This window comes from Diadema antillarum, unplaced genomic scaffold, assembly GCF_040938485.1.
Source record: "Diadema antillarum isolate AM-2024a unplaced genomic scaffold, OU_Dant_1.0 seq00001501_RagTag, whole genome shotgun sequence".
NCBI lineage: Eukaryota > Metazoa > Echinodermata > Echinoidea > Diadematoida > Diadematidae > Diadema > Diadema antillarum.
This window is the reverse complement of record NW_027272235.1, coordinates 47,619-60,738: the sequence shown is the minus strand read 5'-3', so window position 1 is coordinate 60,738 and position 13,120 is coordinate 47,619. Positions and strand designations below refer to the sequence as shown.

The following is a 13,120-nucleotide window of genomic DNA, read 5'->3' as shown; positions in this document are numbered from 1 at the left end:
GGTTTGAATCAAAAGCGCGGCCGAGCCCAGCAGTGTAAACGGACAAAATTGCGGGGCTCGGCCGCGCAATTGAGGCCGGGCTCGGCCGCGGCTCGGCCGCGGCCGAGCCCGGCCCCGCACTGTAAACGGGGTCTAAGGCACATGAACTAGCGACTTCAGCAGTGATGCAGCTGCCAGTATTTCCAATATGTGCCAAGCCTGTCATAACTGATTTTTTTTTTTCATGAATCTAGAATAAATTTGTCTTCTGCATGGCATAAACACACAACTAGGTAATGACATGCACAACGAACTAAATATTTAGTACCTAAGGAATTGTAGCTGTTAACATGCCGGCTTTTTAGTCCACACCTGATCTACAATATAATATAAAACAAACAAACAAACTCTACTATCTACACTGTATATTCCTTTTGCGTATCATGCATTTGCAGGGCTTCTATACATGTACAATATGTAAATGCACAAATAAGTACTTTTGAGAGATTTAGCTCACATGACCAGGCAGGGAAAAGTTGTGTGACAAAAGAGTGAAACCCATGACTGCATGTACATGTAATGGGAGTTTAAGCAATTATCGTCAGGGTGACTATGTACAATGCAGTATGGTAAAATGGAATATTCAAGTATGAAAAGGGCATAAAAATGTGCACAGGAACCTGATCCATGAACTTTTACCTTATCACTTGGCAACATCTATTCATTTCTATTTTTTTTTTTGACATTGTAATTAGCTTTGTTGACAAAGTATGCTGAATATGTTCAAGGTTAAGCCTGCTGTGTACAGTTCACTGGATTGATTCCAAATCAATAACCATGAAGTGAACTCATGTAAATATGCAATGAATTCTATCTACATGAATGTCTAGAGCCAATCACCTGTTATGTCCTACAGGCATCCTAAACATAATGTAGATATCCAACCCTGGTGGTATGCATGACAGATACATCTGCACCCTATCTACACAGAGTCTCTACTCTTTATGAGTAAATACAAAAACATATTTTTTTTTATCTTCCAATGCTAAACATGTCTATCTAATCTACAGATTTAACAATGCCTCACCATCACATTCTTGCAATATATAGCATTTACAGAAAAAGAAAGCAACCTTGTTGACAACTATCACATGGCTAAATCCTCTTTTAAAAAATCTCATTTATGAATACACTCTGGATTGCCCTGTACAGAGGCAGGTATGCATGTATGTTTGTGTGTGCACACTCACTGCGTATAAATAATCATACCTATATCATACATGAGACGTACATAACATGTACATACCCTACATACCCAGACATTATGAAAGTTTAAACCAATTACTGATCCGCTGCACTGTGGGTCAAAGTTAATCGAAGCTGAGAAAAGTCTGTTGTTAATTTACTCTATTCTATTTTTATCAATCAGCCAAATATTTGCTTGATTGACTTGCAGCTTGTGCAATCACAGACCAACAATTATCTGTATCCTATCGATATGGTATATCTCTTTTGAATGAATTGCTATGTTTGAGAGTGATTGCTTTGACTAGCACCAGATCACCAAAAATATTAATACTTCAAGTGCGAGCTGTGCAAAGGAGCAGCACGAAGCAATCTAATCTAGGGGAAAATTTGAGCACTGCAAAAAATCAGCATCTTGTCATTGGTCAAATTGGCACCTCTGACTCTCACTGCATATTATATGTTGGGGAAAGATTAAACTGAACCAGCTAAATTAACTTAATCTGCTCCAATTCTAAAAAAACAAAATAAAAAACAAACAAAAACAATCTGCCCACTTGAATTAAAAACACAAACTTCCATCTGCCAAGATGTGTTATCAACCTAAGAATTGGATATAAATTCATCATTTTTCGAGGCTTTTGAAAATTCTGTGATTGAAGCAAGCATTTATACACATGAACAACAAAAGGTTCAAATGAAAGGAAATGTCCTACCTAATGAAATACAAGATGTACTAAGTAATTACAAATAGCAAAGCTGTGGTTTCTGGGAATTCGTGGGGATAATGCGAAGGATGTAGTCATAAAGACTTACTGAATGAGACGAAGCCCGAACCATTGGTGTCAAAGAGTTGAAAGGCCACCATATGAAGGGCATCAGGTGAACACAACATGGCCTCAAAAGCTTGGAACTCGATGAATGATATGAAGCTGGGAAAAGAAAAAAGATGACACACACACACACACACACAAAAATACATTGTGTGAATGCTTTGATGAAAATCATTAACTTCATCATCTGAATGCTTTGATGCAAATCTTTTGAACTAAATCATGCTCTCATCACAAGAGAAAGAGTCCAAAATTAGAGCTGGAAAAAAAAATATGATAAAAGACTCTGCCAATTGAGTTAATTTTGAAGGATATTTGCTGGAAATGACAGGATGAGTTTGACTCATGATTGTAATTTCATAAAATCTTCATATTTTTATAATGCTTTTGAATTATTTGAATTCTGTCACATCTTTCTTAAGATATGATGATAGAACTTAAACAGACATTTTATTTCATTTTGTTTTCAATCAGTTCTTCCTCGCTGTGATTCATAATCTTAAATATCACAGCAATGAAAATGGGTGTGAAGCCATCTTAGATCTAAGAAATTGTTAGTCAGAATTTGAAATTCCATACCAAAATGCACTGACTAAAATAGATCATCAGCTTTTTTAATGTCATGTTTCCTACCAGCTTAAATGAAGAGCCCACACTACAACATACAATGTACATGATATTGCACATATTTTCAAGATCTTATAAACTTTATCAATATTTTTTCTTGTCTTTTTTATTTTCAATTGTTGCTCAAATTACTGCAGCACAAATTTATAGTTGTACTATCCTACAGTGCTGTCATTTGGCATTCATGAGGATAATTGAGGTCCATTTTGTATAATACCAGCTGCACTTTGATACTGTGGTGTCTTTTTTTTTTTTTTTTTTTGCACAGACAGCAATGCACAAAAAAAAAGTTGATGCTACAAAACTTGTAGCTTTCAAGGAGAAGGGCCACTGCTTTTCACTTGTACACTTTAAACAGAAACTTCCACTTGTTCTTGAAGGGAATCATCTGAACAGATTCAGTGGGCACAGTAACATTTTGCAACATTCACAACACTGTTGCGGCCACTGCAAGAACATACCCATCCTTGGTCTGGTCTGCCACGCCCGCCAACAACTTGAGGGTGTCCGGATTGTAGTTCCTCTCTGGCTGCATGTTGAGGTAACCCCTGATGAAGTCCTCCGGCGTCATAAAGCGCTCCCCGCTCTGCTCAATGCTGGCATGCTGATGTGAATGGAGAGTGGACAATATTGTTGAACAAACAGAAATACATGTTTGTCCCATTGGTACTGACTGAAAGCTGGTATCAGCTTGAAACAATATTTAGTGATATGACCTCACAAACTACTCAGTCTCCATAATGGATATTCACATCAGCTTTTACAAATGTGTACTGTATCACTTGATCTGGATGCTTGATTCAGCTTAGGAGTATTGAACAAACAAAGATGCATAATGACAGCACCATTTACATGTAGTTGTCACAGGACAACAAGTTGCTATTCACTTCTTTCAATCACAAGTGTGCTTGTACATTGTACATGACCATTTTACTTGCTGTAAGATAAACTGTTGGTCTCTTATCCGTGTTGCACTTTCATTCTGTACACTATTGATTCCATTTTGTATACTTTTGCGAATACATTGTTCAAATAATGCCACACTAAGATGGTTCTGTGTGTATGCTGTGTGTGATATAAAATGTTGGAACAGCATAAGATTTAAAAAAAAAAAGTGAGAATCTGCAATGGAAAGAATTTGACTGAATTATTAAAAAAAGCAAAATTTTTGAAGTTGTCTTTATGCAATGATGTCCTCATATAATTGATGTCTGTGACATGAATAAGTTACATTGTATCTTCATATACAAATCTGTAACAAAGTCATCTTCATACAAACGTATGTCAAGTCTGACTAATAGAAATGGCAGAGAGCTGATGCCCCAATATGTAGTCCAACATGCTTTCATTATTGCATCATTACATCTGATAAAGTTTACCTCTGTTCATTCTACAACAATCTAGTGTAAATATAAAAAAGTTATAACATCATGTTAAATAATGTCAAATACAGTCTTGAATGAAATATCCTTGCAATGACTCCCCCCCCCCCCAAAAAAAAAAAAGAAAGAGAGAGAGAGAGAGAGAAAAAAAAAAAGAAACAAGGATTTCCACCAGATTTAACAAGTGCAGCGTGGTTGGGCACTGGTATTAACAACAAAGATATCTTTGTATATGTGCAGTAAGCATGAGGGACAGGAAACACATAATTTCTATATTGAACAATAATCTATTATTAGCAACTAGCAATTTTCCTAGTTTCTCAGAACATGCACACAAATCATCCATACAAAAAAAAAAATGACAAATTTCAACAATGTGTCATCCTCAAATATGTCACATACAAGTGTATTCAATCATTCTTATTTGCAATTCCAACAATGTATTTCACAGATGACATGCCATTGACAACTGGCTGTGTGTCTTTTTTATAAAAATTGTAAGAGCCCCAACTATCCGATCTTTCTTTTATACTATGTAGTATACACAGCATAGGACAACAATCACTGTAAAACTTTTATTTAATAATCAAATGGAAAGATGGATTTAGCAAACAAACAAACGAACAAGGAAAAACCAAGTTCCACGAAAAAAAAAAAATTGATTATATTCTATTGAATACAAAGAAACACAAAGCATGACACACTGAACCTCACAAATCAAATCAATGGTGTATTTTTTTCTTCTCCTTAATAGCAAATTCCAGGAAGTCTCCCCCTCACATACAGTAAAGTCTTTTTTTTTTTCCATCTTATTGCAGTAAAAGAGATAACACTACTGCTCTGTGCTCAATCCTGCAAGTGAGCTGACACCCTAATGCAAATTTGAACAAAGTATCGGTAAAGCCCAACAAGAAACCAGTGGTTCTTACACTTAGCTGGTCTGTGCAATTTGCCTTCATGGCACTCTATGGCAATTTATTCTAAAGATCTTGAAATTCAGGGATAGCCTTACGTGACTTCTGTAACAACAATCTCTTAATTTGGGGTACCTGTATTTGGGTTTGCCATAGCCCCTAACCCACTGTGCATTTAGAGATTAAAAAATGATAATTGCAACAAATGTGATACAATTTTATTTGCAACCCATTGCCACATCATAAGAAGTCTGTTAAAAGGTCCTATGCTCAACAAAATGTGGGTGTAACACTTTTGATGAAGAGCTTTCTGGATGTAGTCGCTTGTGACTGATTTAATTCAGCTGAAAAGTTTTGAGCAGAAAGAAGATATACAAACCTTGTTAAAGACATGGCGAAGGTGCACGGGATCCGCTCTCTTTACAAGATGCATTGCCTTTGGGAACAAAAAGATATATCAGTACATTCACAGTTAGGACTACATGATTCAATTTGAGAAAACCAATGTCAATCATGTACAATGTACATTGTACAATTTGACACTACTGACAGACAGATACAGACACCGAACGAAACACTGTTACACAGAATTGTAGAAGTTCAGGTATGTTTGTACACGTAGGGTTGTTAAGAAAGATATCGCAGAATTGTAAACTTGAAAATTTGCCACCTTAATCATGATTTGTGAAACATTCAATTGTATTACAATGAAAGTATGCATTCGGTAAAGTATGACTGTAAGATGCTGTGATGATTTCGTGTCCCATGTCTGCCATTTGTTACTATTGTTTGACATGCACATATCAAGCTTATAATTTGTGGAAAACCAAAAGACAAACAGCTGAATTATTGGGGAAAAGAAATTAATAGTAATCTTTGACAGTTTGGTGTACAAATCATTGGTAAAATTATGAGGCACTGACATTACTGGCCTGCATGATGTCATAAACACTAACCTGTGATGTCAGTACATTACATACACTGGCCATAAAACTTCAATTTTAGCATAAACTCTGCAATATTTTTGGCAAAGCTATTACTCATAAAGCATTATAAAATATCATTTTGTATCTAAGGTAATGTACACTGGAAATAGAAGATAACTCAACACCTCTGAAAAGTACCCTTTTACTGTGGACATACAGTAACAAAAAGTAAATCATCTTATTCATGGCTAAGGAATACCCCAGTCTACTGCAAAAGTAGATCATACACTTGTATTTTTGCGCTCCGCGGAGTAAGATAGATCTAGGATGTTTTTAATTCCGCAGAATCAGGACATTAACTACTGGAATATATGGCATGCAAAATATTTGCATGCTTTTATTTTCTTGCTAGCTCTTCGCTGCACAAATTGCGGTTAAATTTTCACTTTTACAGTACTTATTCCTAGAAATCCCAACTTTGACTCTGTGGTTTGCTTTCTAATCTTCAGAGTGCCTTGACGATTTCCAAATTGCCAGGATTTTGTTTGACGGTTTATTCAAATGCTTACATGCTTCCATAAAATGTAAATTTATGTTTACAATATGGTTTTACAATACTTAAGTGGGACCAAAGACCATGATCATGGGTCAGTAACTGGACAAAGCATGCAAATTTTAACCCTCATCCCACACCCAGCACATTGTAAAACCCCGTAATTTTGCTATTGTAGATATCACAACAATGTGCATATATCCATCTTTTATACCTTTTGCAAAACTTGCAAAAACCCATCTCTTTTATATTATGTAAAATGAACCAACATGAGCTTGACTACCTCTCCTGTATGAAATTGACAGACATGTATTGTTTAGTCCACCTGTTCGTTTGGGGTTTTTAATTTCCACTTTGGGGAGGGGCATAGGTTTTGAGTCGGGTCTAAACATTGCTTTTAAAACATGATAAAGTTAATACAGACTATAAACACATATAAATGATTACAGAAAACAGACGCTACCTGTACATATAAAACAAATCTTTCTCAAATCTGTCTACCATTATTTTCCAGTGGGTAGTCATTTCCCTCTTTATCCCTTTAATTTTTGATGTCTCTGATTCATTTTGCTCAGTACTGTAAAAGCAGCAATTTTTGCACCAGTGATTTTTCACCTTCTGATGGGGAAGATGAACTACATGTATGCATGTTTTTAATTCTGTGAAATCAAAATATAAAATAATACAGTCACATACAATGTAGTGCAAAGGAAAAAACAGCAACAACAAAAATGCATTTTTCATGCTAACTTTTACTCATACAGAACTGTAAATATTTGTGACACCCTGAACCACAGTGTTCTAAAGTGTGTACAAACTCATACATTTTCTTCCATTGCACTTTAGAATTCCGTGGGAGACTTTAGGATGATGATATCACAGACTATTGTGATAAGCATACAAATTTCAATGTGAACCAAGTAAAATTTGTGTACATGCCAATTTTTATACTGAACATATGCACAAACAATTTTAAGATTTCCTTGATGAATCAATCTGTCATTCTTGAGCTCAACCTCTCTAGAATATTCATATAAAGTTGGAAAACAGACAGTGAACTTCAACAAAGCAAATGGCTGAATTCACAAAGTACACAATGAAAAGATACAGTCATGAAACACACATATTTTCTTCAACAAATGATGCCAGCAAGTTGGTGGAAGTGTACCATGAATTTAAAACTGAAATAGCCTAGTATCTTACTTTTTGTGTACATTTAGGTGTTGTTGATAATGGGGATAAAACCATTCAAGCGTAGGGTATTCATGAACTCATTCAACCCTACAATATGTAGTGTTTACTGATAATCAGCTTTGCTGATTCAGGTACATACATGTATGCACCATTTAAACAATTTTCCAGTGGTCATGGTAGTAGGCATTAATAACAAATCTCTCTTTATTTGCCATTTTTTGTGAAAAGTTTTTTAGTGAGGCAAGAAAAAAGCTCTTGTCAGGCATTGTGCATGAGAAAAGACCCCTCAGGCGTGACCGCAATGTCTAACACAGGTGAGAATCGGTCAGTGTGTTTCACTTCACGCTTCTGCCAATTCATAGAATTATGGGACAATTGATTCAAATTTCCCCATGAGGCATTATTCTCACTTTTCAAGTAGAATTGGAGACCGTAAGGTAGATGGAAGATCTACTCTGGATCTGGATCTGGATGTAGTACAGTGCAGGACCTTTCAGTATAAGGCACCGGATGAGAGAGGGCGCAGGTACTTAAAGATAATATAAAGTTTTGGTAGCTCAAAAGTTTCCCCGAATTTCCTTGTCTTGGTTTGTGTTTCAGGTTAAAGGGACTGTCGAGTGTACAGTACTGGTTGAGGTAGGGATTCATGTTTTGAACATTCCTAAGTGAGGTCATGAAAAGCCTCTTATGATATATAAAAGAGCATTTAAGAAGGATTCAATGTTTATTTGATGAAAATTGGTTTTCAAATGGCTGAGATATCCAAAAAAGTGCTAATAATAAAAGGCGACATGCCACAACTTTATTAGGATCTCTTTGTTTCACCTTGTTTTGGATATCTCAGCCATTTCAAAACCGATTTTCATCGAATAAACTTTTGATACCCCTTAGAACTGCATGCTCTTTGACATCTTATAGAGTGGTTTCTGAATATCTCGCAAAACGTTGAAAGCTTAATCTTCACCTCGACCAGAACTGTACACACCCTTTAAAGCACCTTTCATATAACTAACACTGTGAGACTTACTCGCTCCAAAGTGCTCTCATGTCTTAGTAATCATGCGCTCTCATAGTGCGATGTATACAGCTCTCGTCCTGCGTGGACGTGTTAGAATCATGGCATGTGCGCTAATCCATTCATAGGCGGCGCATGGCGGTATGTCGCGAATTCGAAGCATGGGCATGTGGGGTTGAACGATGGGCGCAGCGCAGGTGTTCGAATCATGCTAGCTATAGATGGTTGAAAAATGGGCAACTTGCTTTAAGTTTAACTTGACTAGTTGAGAGGTCTACTCCGTAGACGTAGAGTAAAACCCCTAATTTTCGGACACTTAAGCTTTTTTGTAATATTTGTTCAACTCAAATAGACTTCTAATACTCTACAATATTATATTTCTAAGATAATAATGTATGTTAAATATATCGATCTACTTTTTCCCAATACTGATTTTGTTAAATACAGGATCATTAAATTTCACAGAATCCCCAAATCACCTTGTCAATTCCCCAAAATTCGGACACACGTGCAATGTTAATATGCATACAAATCTACAAGGCCGCTAAAAAATGAACGCGCGCCATACCTTGTTGGCGCAGGGTTGCATCGGGGACGTTGCGGTGCCCGTTCGTGTCCGAATTTTGGTGACTCTGCACTTGCATTCAGCCCCTGTACATTTATGCACTGCATCAGCACATACGGAGATTTTGTTTTTCTTTCGTGTTTTTGAGGATACCATCACTCTGAGCTTCCATTTATTTAAGGGAAAAATCTCGCAACAGAACAGCGTAATTTTTCAATATTCAGTGCTTTTTCAGCAACCCTGATTCTTTACACGGGACCTAATTCGCACGCGGTGTGGAAAAGTTGCGCCGATTCTGCATTTTTGACTGCAAAATTTGGGATTTTAGGTGGATTTTTGGAGGTGACTCAGGCACTTACCTGTGGTGAACAAGTGTGCCAGTATGTGAAACGATGTGATATGCGTGTGTTGTGACAGTAGAATTTGCTGGCTTGTGATAAGTGATAAATTTAAGTCACAAGTGTCCGGATTTTGGAGGCCGGCAGAAAATTGGGCGTGTTACTCTACTCTAGTCCTTGTTCTTGTATCGTTTTGAATTTCACCAGCCAGTTTGTGGGTTTCAAACAGAAATTTTAATCAGCTAACTGTTGATGTTAGAGTTTATTTCATTTCACTTATGTTAAGACAACATACTGCTAAATCGTGATATCGGTCCCCTCTTGTTCTGTGTGTGCGTCTTCACCATGTCCATGTGCAATACTGCAAAGTCTATACCAGTTCGGGAAACCCACTCACAAGGGGGGCCCCTCCTTATAAGTAACCTGTCCCCCTTATAAGTAACCCCGTCCCCCTTATAAGTAACCCCCGGGGCACCCCTTATAAGGAGTCTCCACGCTTTTTTGCAATGCAACGCGAAAATGAAAGGACTGCGGCAATTCGCTTGATTATGTCCATAAAGCTTCACAAGTTTCCTAGTTACTCACGAAATTTGAGCAAAATCGGTTTGAGGCATCATATCTAAAATCATGGATTTAAATGCGATGTCAAACGACCCATGCGAATGCTGAAATGCGAGCGATTACTGGCGTGAGTGTCGCCAGGGGCGCCGGCGCGGCAATGCTTGAGTGCAGACGTGGCGACGTCTGCACTCAAGCATTGCCGCGCCGCCGCGCCTGGCGACACTCACGCCAGTAATCGCTCGCATTTCAGCATTCGCATGGGTCGTTTGACATCGCATTTAAATCCATGATTTTAGATATGATGCCTCAAACCGATTTTGCTCAAATTTCGTGAGTAACTAGGAAACTTGTGAAGCTTTATGGACATAATCAAGCGAATTGCCGCAGTCCTTTCATTTTCGCGTTGCATTGCAAAAAAGCGTGGAGACTCCTTATAAGGGGTGCCCCGGGGGTTACTTATAAGGGGGACGGGGTTACTTATAAGGGGGACGGGTTACTTATAAGGAGGGGCCCCCCTTGTGAGTGGGTTTCCCGAACTGATACTATGGAGTTGTTGGATAGCACTAACAATTACCAGTCATCGGCTATGACGAAATGAATGGCAGTGAATGGAGTGGGATAATGCCCAACATACTTTTAACTGGCCCTTCTATCAGCTAACGTTACAGTTACACTTGCTACAGCCCTTTTTTTTTTCTTCTTCTTCCTTTTTTTTTTTGCACAGACACGTTATTCGTTAGCTGTGTAGTGTGTCGCACACGGCGCACGGCGTCTGGTCGGCCGCCGGGCTAGATAAATCCATGTTCAATATCAGAATATCAGTCATCATGCCGGGTTGTGCTAATGACACCATTATAATGTAATCTAATTGTAGCCTTATTTCTTCTGTTCTAACTTCACTAATCTACTTCACTGAGACGAGAGCTAACGTTTAGAGCCAGCTTGTGGGTTTGCATTGCTCAATCAAAAAGCCCGACCTGCCTGCTGCAACAAACAGCAGCAAGAGGCAAATCGCCGGGTCACGTACGTACTCAGCTCTGTACGTACTGCGCTGCGTAGGCGTAGACAAGACAAATGTCCACTTCCTTGGAGCGTGATCCGATATTCACAGCTGACCTACGAGTGCTGCTAGCTCACAAACAGTGGCAAATACCCACACAGCGACAGCCAGCTCTGAATCCCAACCTATGAATCTTTCACTCTTAAAATGAAATATAATTGTACTCACGTCTCGAGCAGATTTTGCCGACAGTTAACAAGATGCACCTGCGTCAACTCTGTCTCTCAGATTTGACAGCTGACAATTTCGCTGCAATTTGTAGACTCCGAAGCGTTTACAGTGTGTTTGAATAGGTGCCTGGCGCTACGTACGTACGTGTACGATACATGTATGTACGCTAGATGTGTGTAGGCTCAGCGAGGGTAGCGATGCCGCGAGCTGCGATCAAGTGCGCGATGCTATGACCTCCTAAATCCTAGAACTTCTATGGAAAGTGTATTGCATAAGTATTACTTCCGGGTTAAGGTATTCGAGTTGGCTCGCGCGAAATCAACATGGCGGGTAAGTTTTGGTTTGGTACACGCTGTTCACGCAAGGCATACGACATCACGAGACTGTTTATTGTCTGTATTTGACATTTTGTATGGGCCTTTTGTAAAATACCGAGGTTGAGAGTGATTTATTATAAGGTTATCCTATGAATAGTTTTATGATCATGATGAGTGGATCTGAACCAGACAAACGCCTGAAAAGAGCTGAGTGGCTAAGACCAGGCCGCAGGCGCTAAAGAATGGTGAATAGGCGATGCGTTTGTTTGTCCATTTTCCATCTGAGAAGATGGGTGGAATTACAGCCCATACAGTCTGTAGCATGAATAAATCCTATTCAGCTACGCTAACTAAGCTGGTCTTCCATGGGGTCCAGTTTACGTGCATAAGTTGTGACTCTCTCATACACAGACCTCCATTTTATGTCCTATCTGTTCAACATTATTAAGTTGACATAAACTCCATCTAGCCAGGGATGCCAGGTGAGGTACGTCTCACTGCCACTGGCCACACTGCCACTCTAATCCCTGATGTCGATCTACTGTAGATCTATACGCTATATATTTCGCGGGGGTTTTATTTTTGCGAATTTCGCGAGTCGGGAGCTATTCATGAAATTAACAACACGCGAAAATTATTACCTTCCAAAATGAATCTACGGTACCATGTCACGGCTTACCGAACAGACCATACTCACTGGCTAAGCTTGTTTAAGTACATAGCACGTCCACGTCTACCAATTCGAATACTGTAGAGAGCCAATCCATTATCGCAAGGGGACCACTCGTCAGAAATCTAGCGCGAAATGTCGAATTATAACTTACTAGTTCGCAGAGTTTGGTAAGTTTTTTTATGCAGTGTATAACTAGTTTCATTCTTATTTGCTAGTACGTTGAAAATTCACACATTCTTTGTCACTTCATATTTTATCTGGTCCCCCAATCGCGAATTTAGCCACTCTTGAAAATGTGTGACAGCCACAATTCGCGAAAATTTATGAATGCGAAAATTATAGCGTATACAGTAGCTTAGCAATGTTGTCTTCGCCTTGCTCTTTTTTAGACTTTGGCTTTGCAGCATGCAGCGCAGCGAAGACTCAAGAATTCATTAATCTGTCATTTGTCATTGTAAACTTTGGCTTTTGGCTTTGGCTTTTTAGGTGATACGCTATCGGCGTATCACCTAGACCCTATTGTGTTTGTACGGAATCTTCCTTTTTTTTATTGTTATTCTTTCTTTCTGACGAATTTTGTGGACAAAATATCTCAACAGTGACATGACCAGTTAACATGAAATTTTCAGTCAATTATATCTCATATCAATATCTCTGTAGATAAATTTCTAATGTTACATGAAACTTTTCATGACGGACACATCTGTGACGTCATCAAGGCGCCATTTTGTGATTTTCAGATAATGTCACATGGTTGATCATAACTT

General features: G+C 38.4%; 1 protein-coding gene across 1 annotated transcript in view; it reads right to left on the bottom strand.

The window, feature by feature from the left end:
• LOC139710111 (electrogenic aspartate/glutamate antiporter SLC25A12, mitochondrial-like) overlaps positions 1–11,494 on the bottom strand; it is a 39,836-nt gene extending 28,342 nt beyond the window's left edge. Inside the window, exons 1-4 of the mRNA XM_071622044.1 lie at positions 11,361–11,494; positions 5,360–5,416; positions 3,146–3,288; positions 2,041–2,156 (exon numbers count right to left, since the gene is read on the bottom strand). Of these exons, the coding sequence (XP_071478145.1) occupies positions 2,041–2,156; positions 3,146–3,288; positions 5,360–5,413 (313 nt within the window). The 5' untranslated portion in view covers positions 5,414–5,416; positions 11,361–11,494. The remainder of the gene's footprint in view (positions 1–2,040; positions 2,157–3,145; positions 3,289–5,359; positions 5,417–11,360) is intronic.
• Between the last annotated feature and the right edge of the window lie 1,626 nt (positions 11,495–13,120).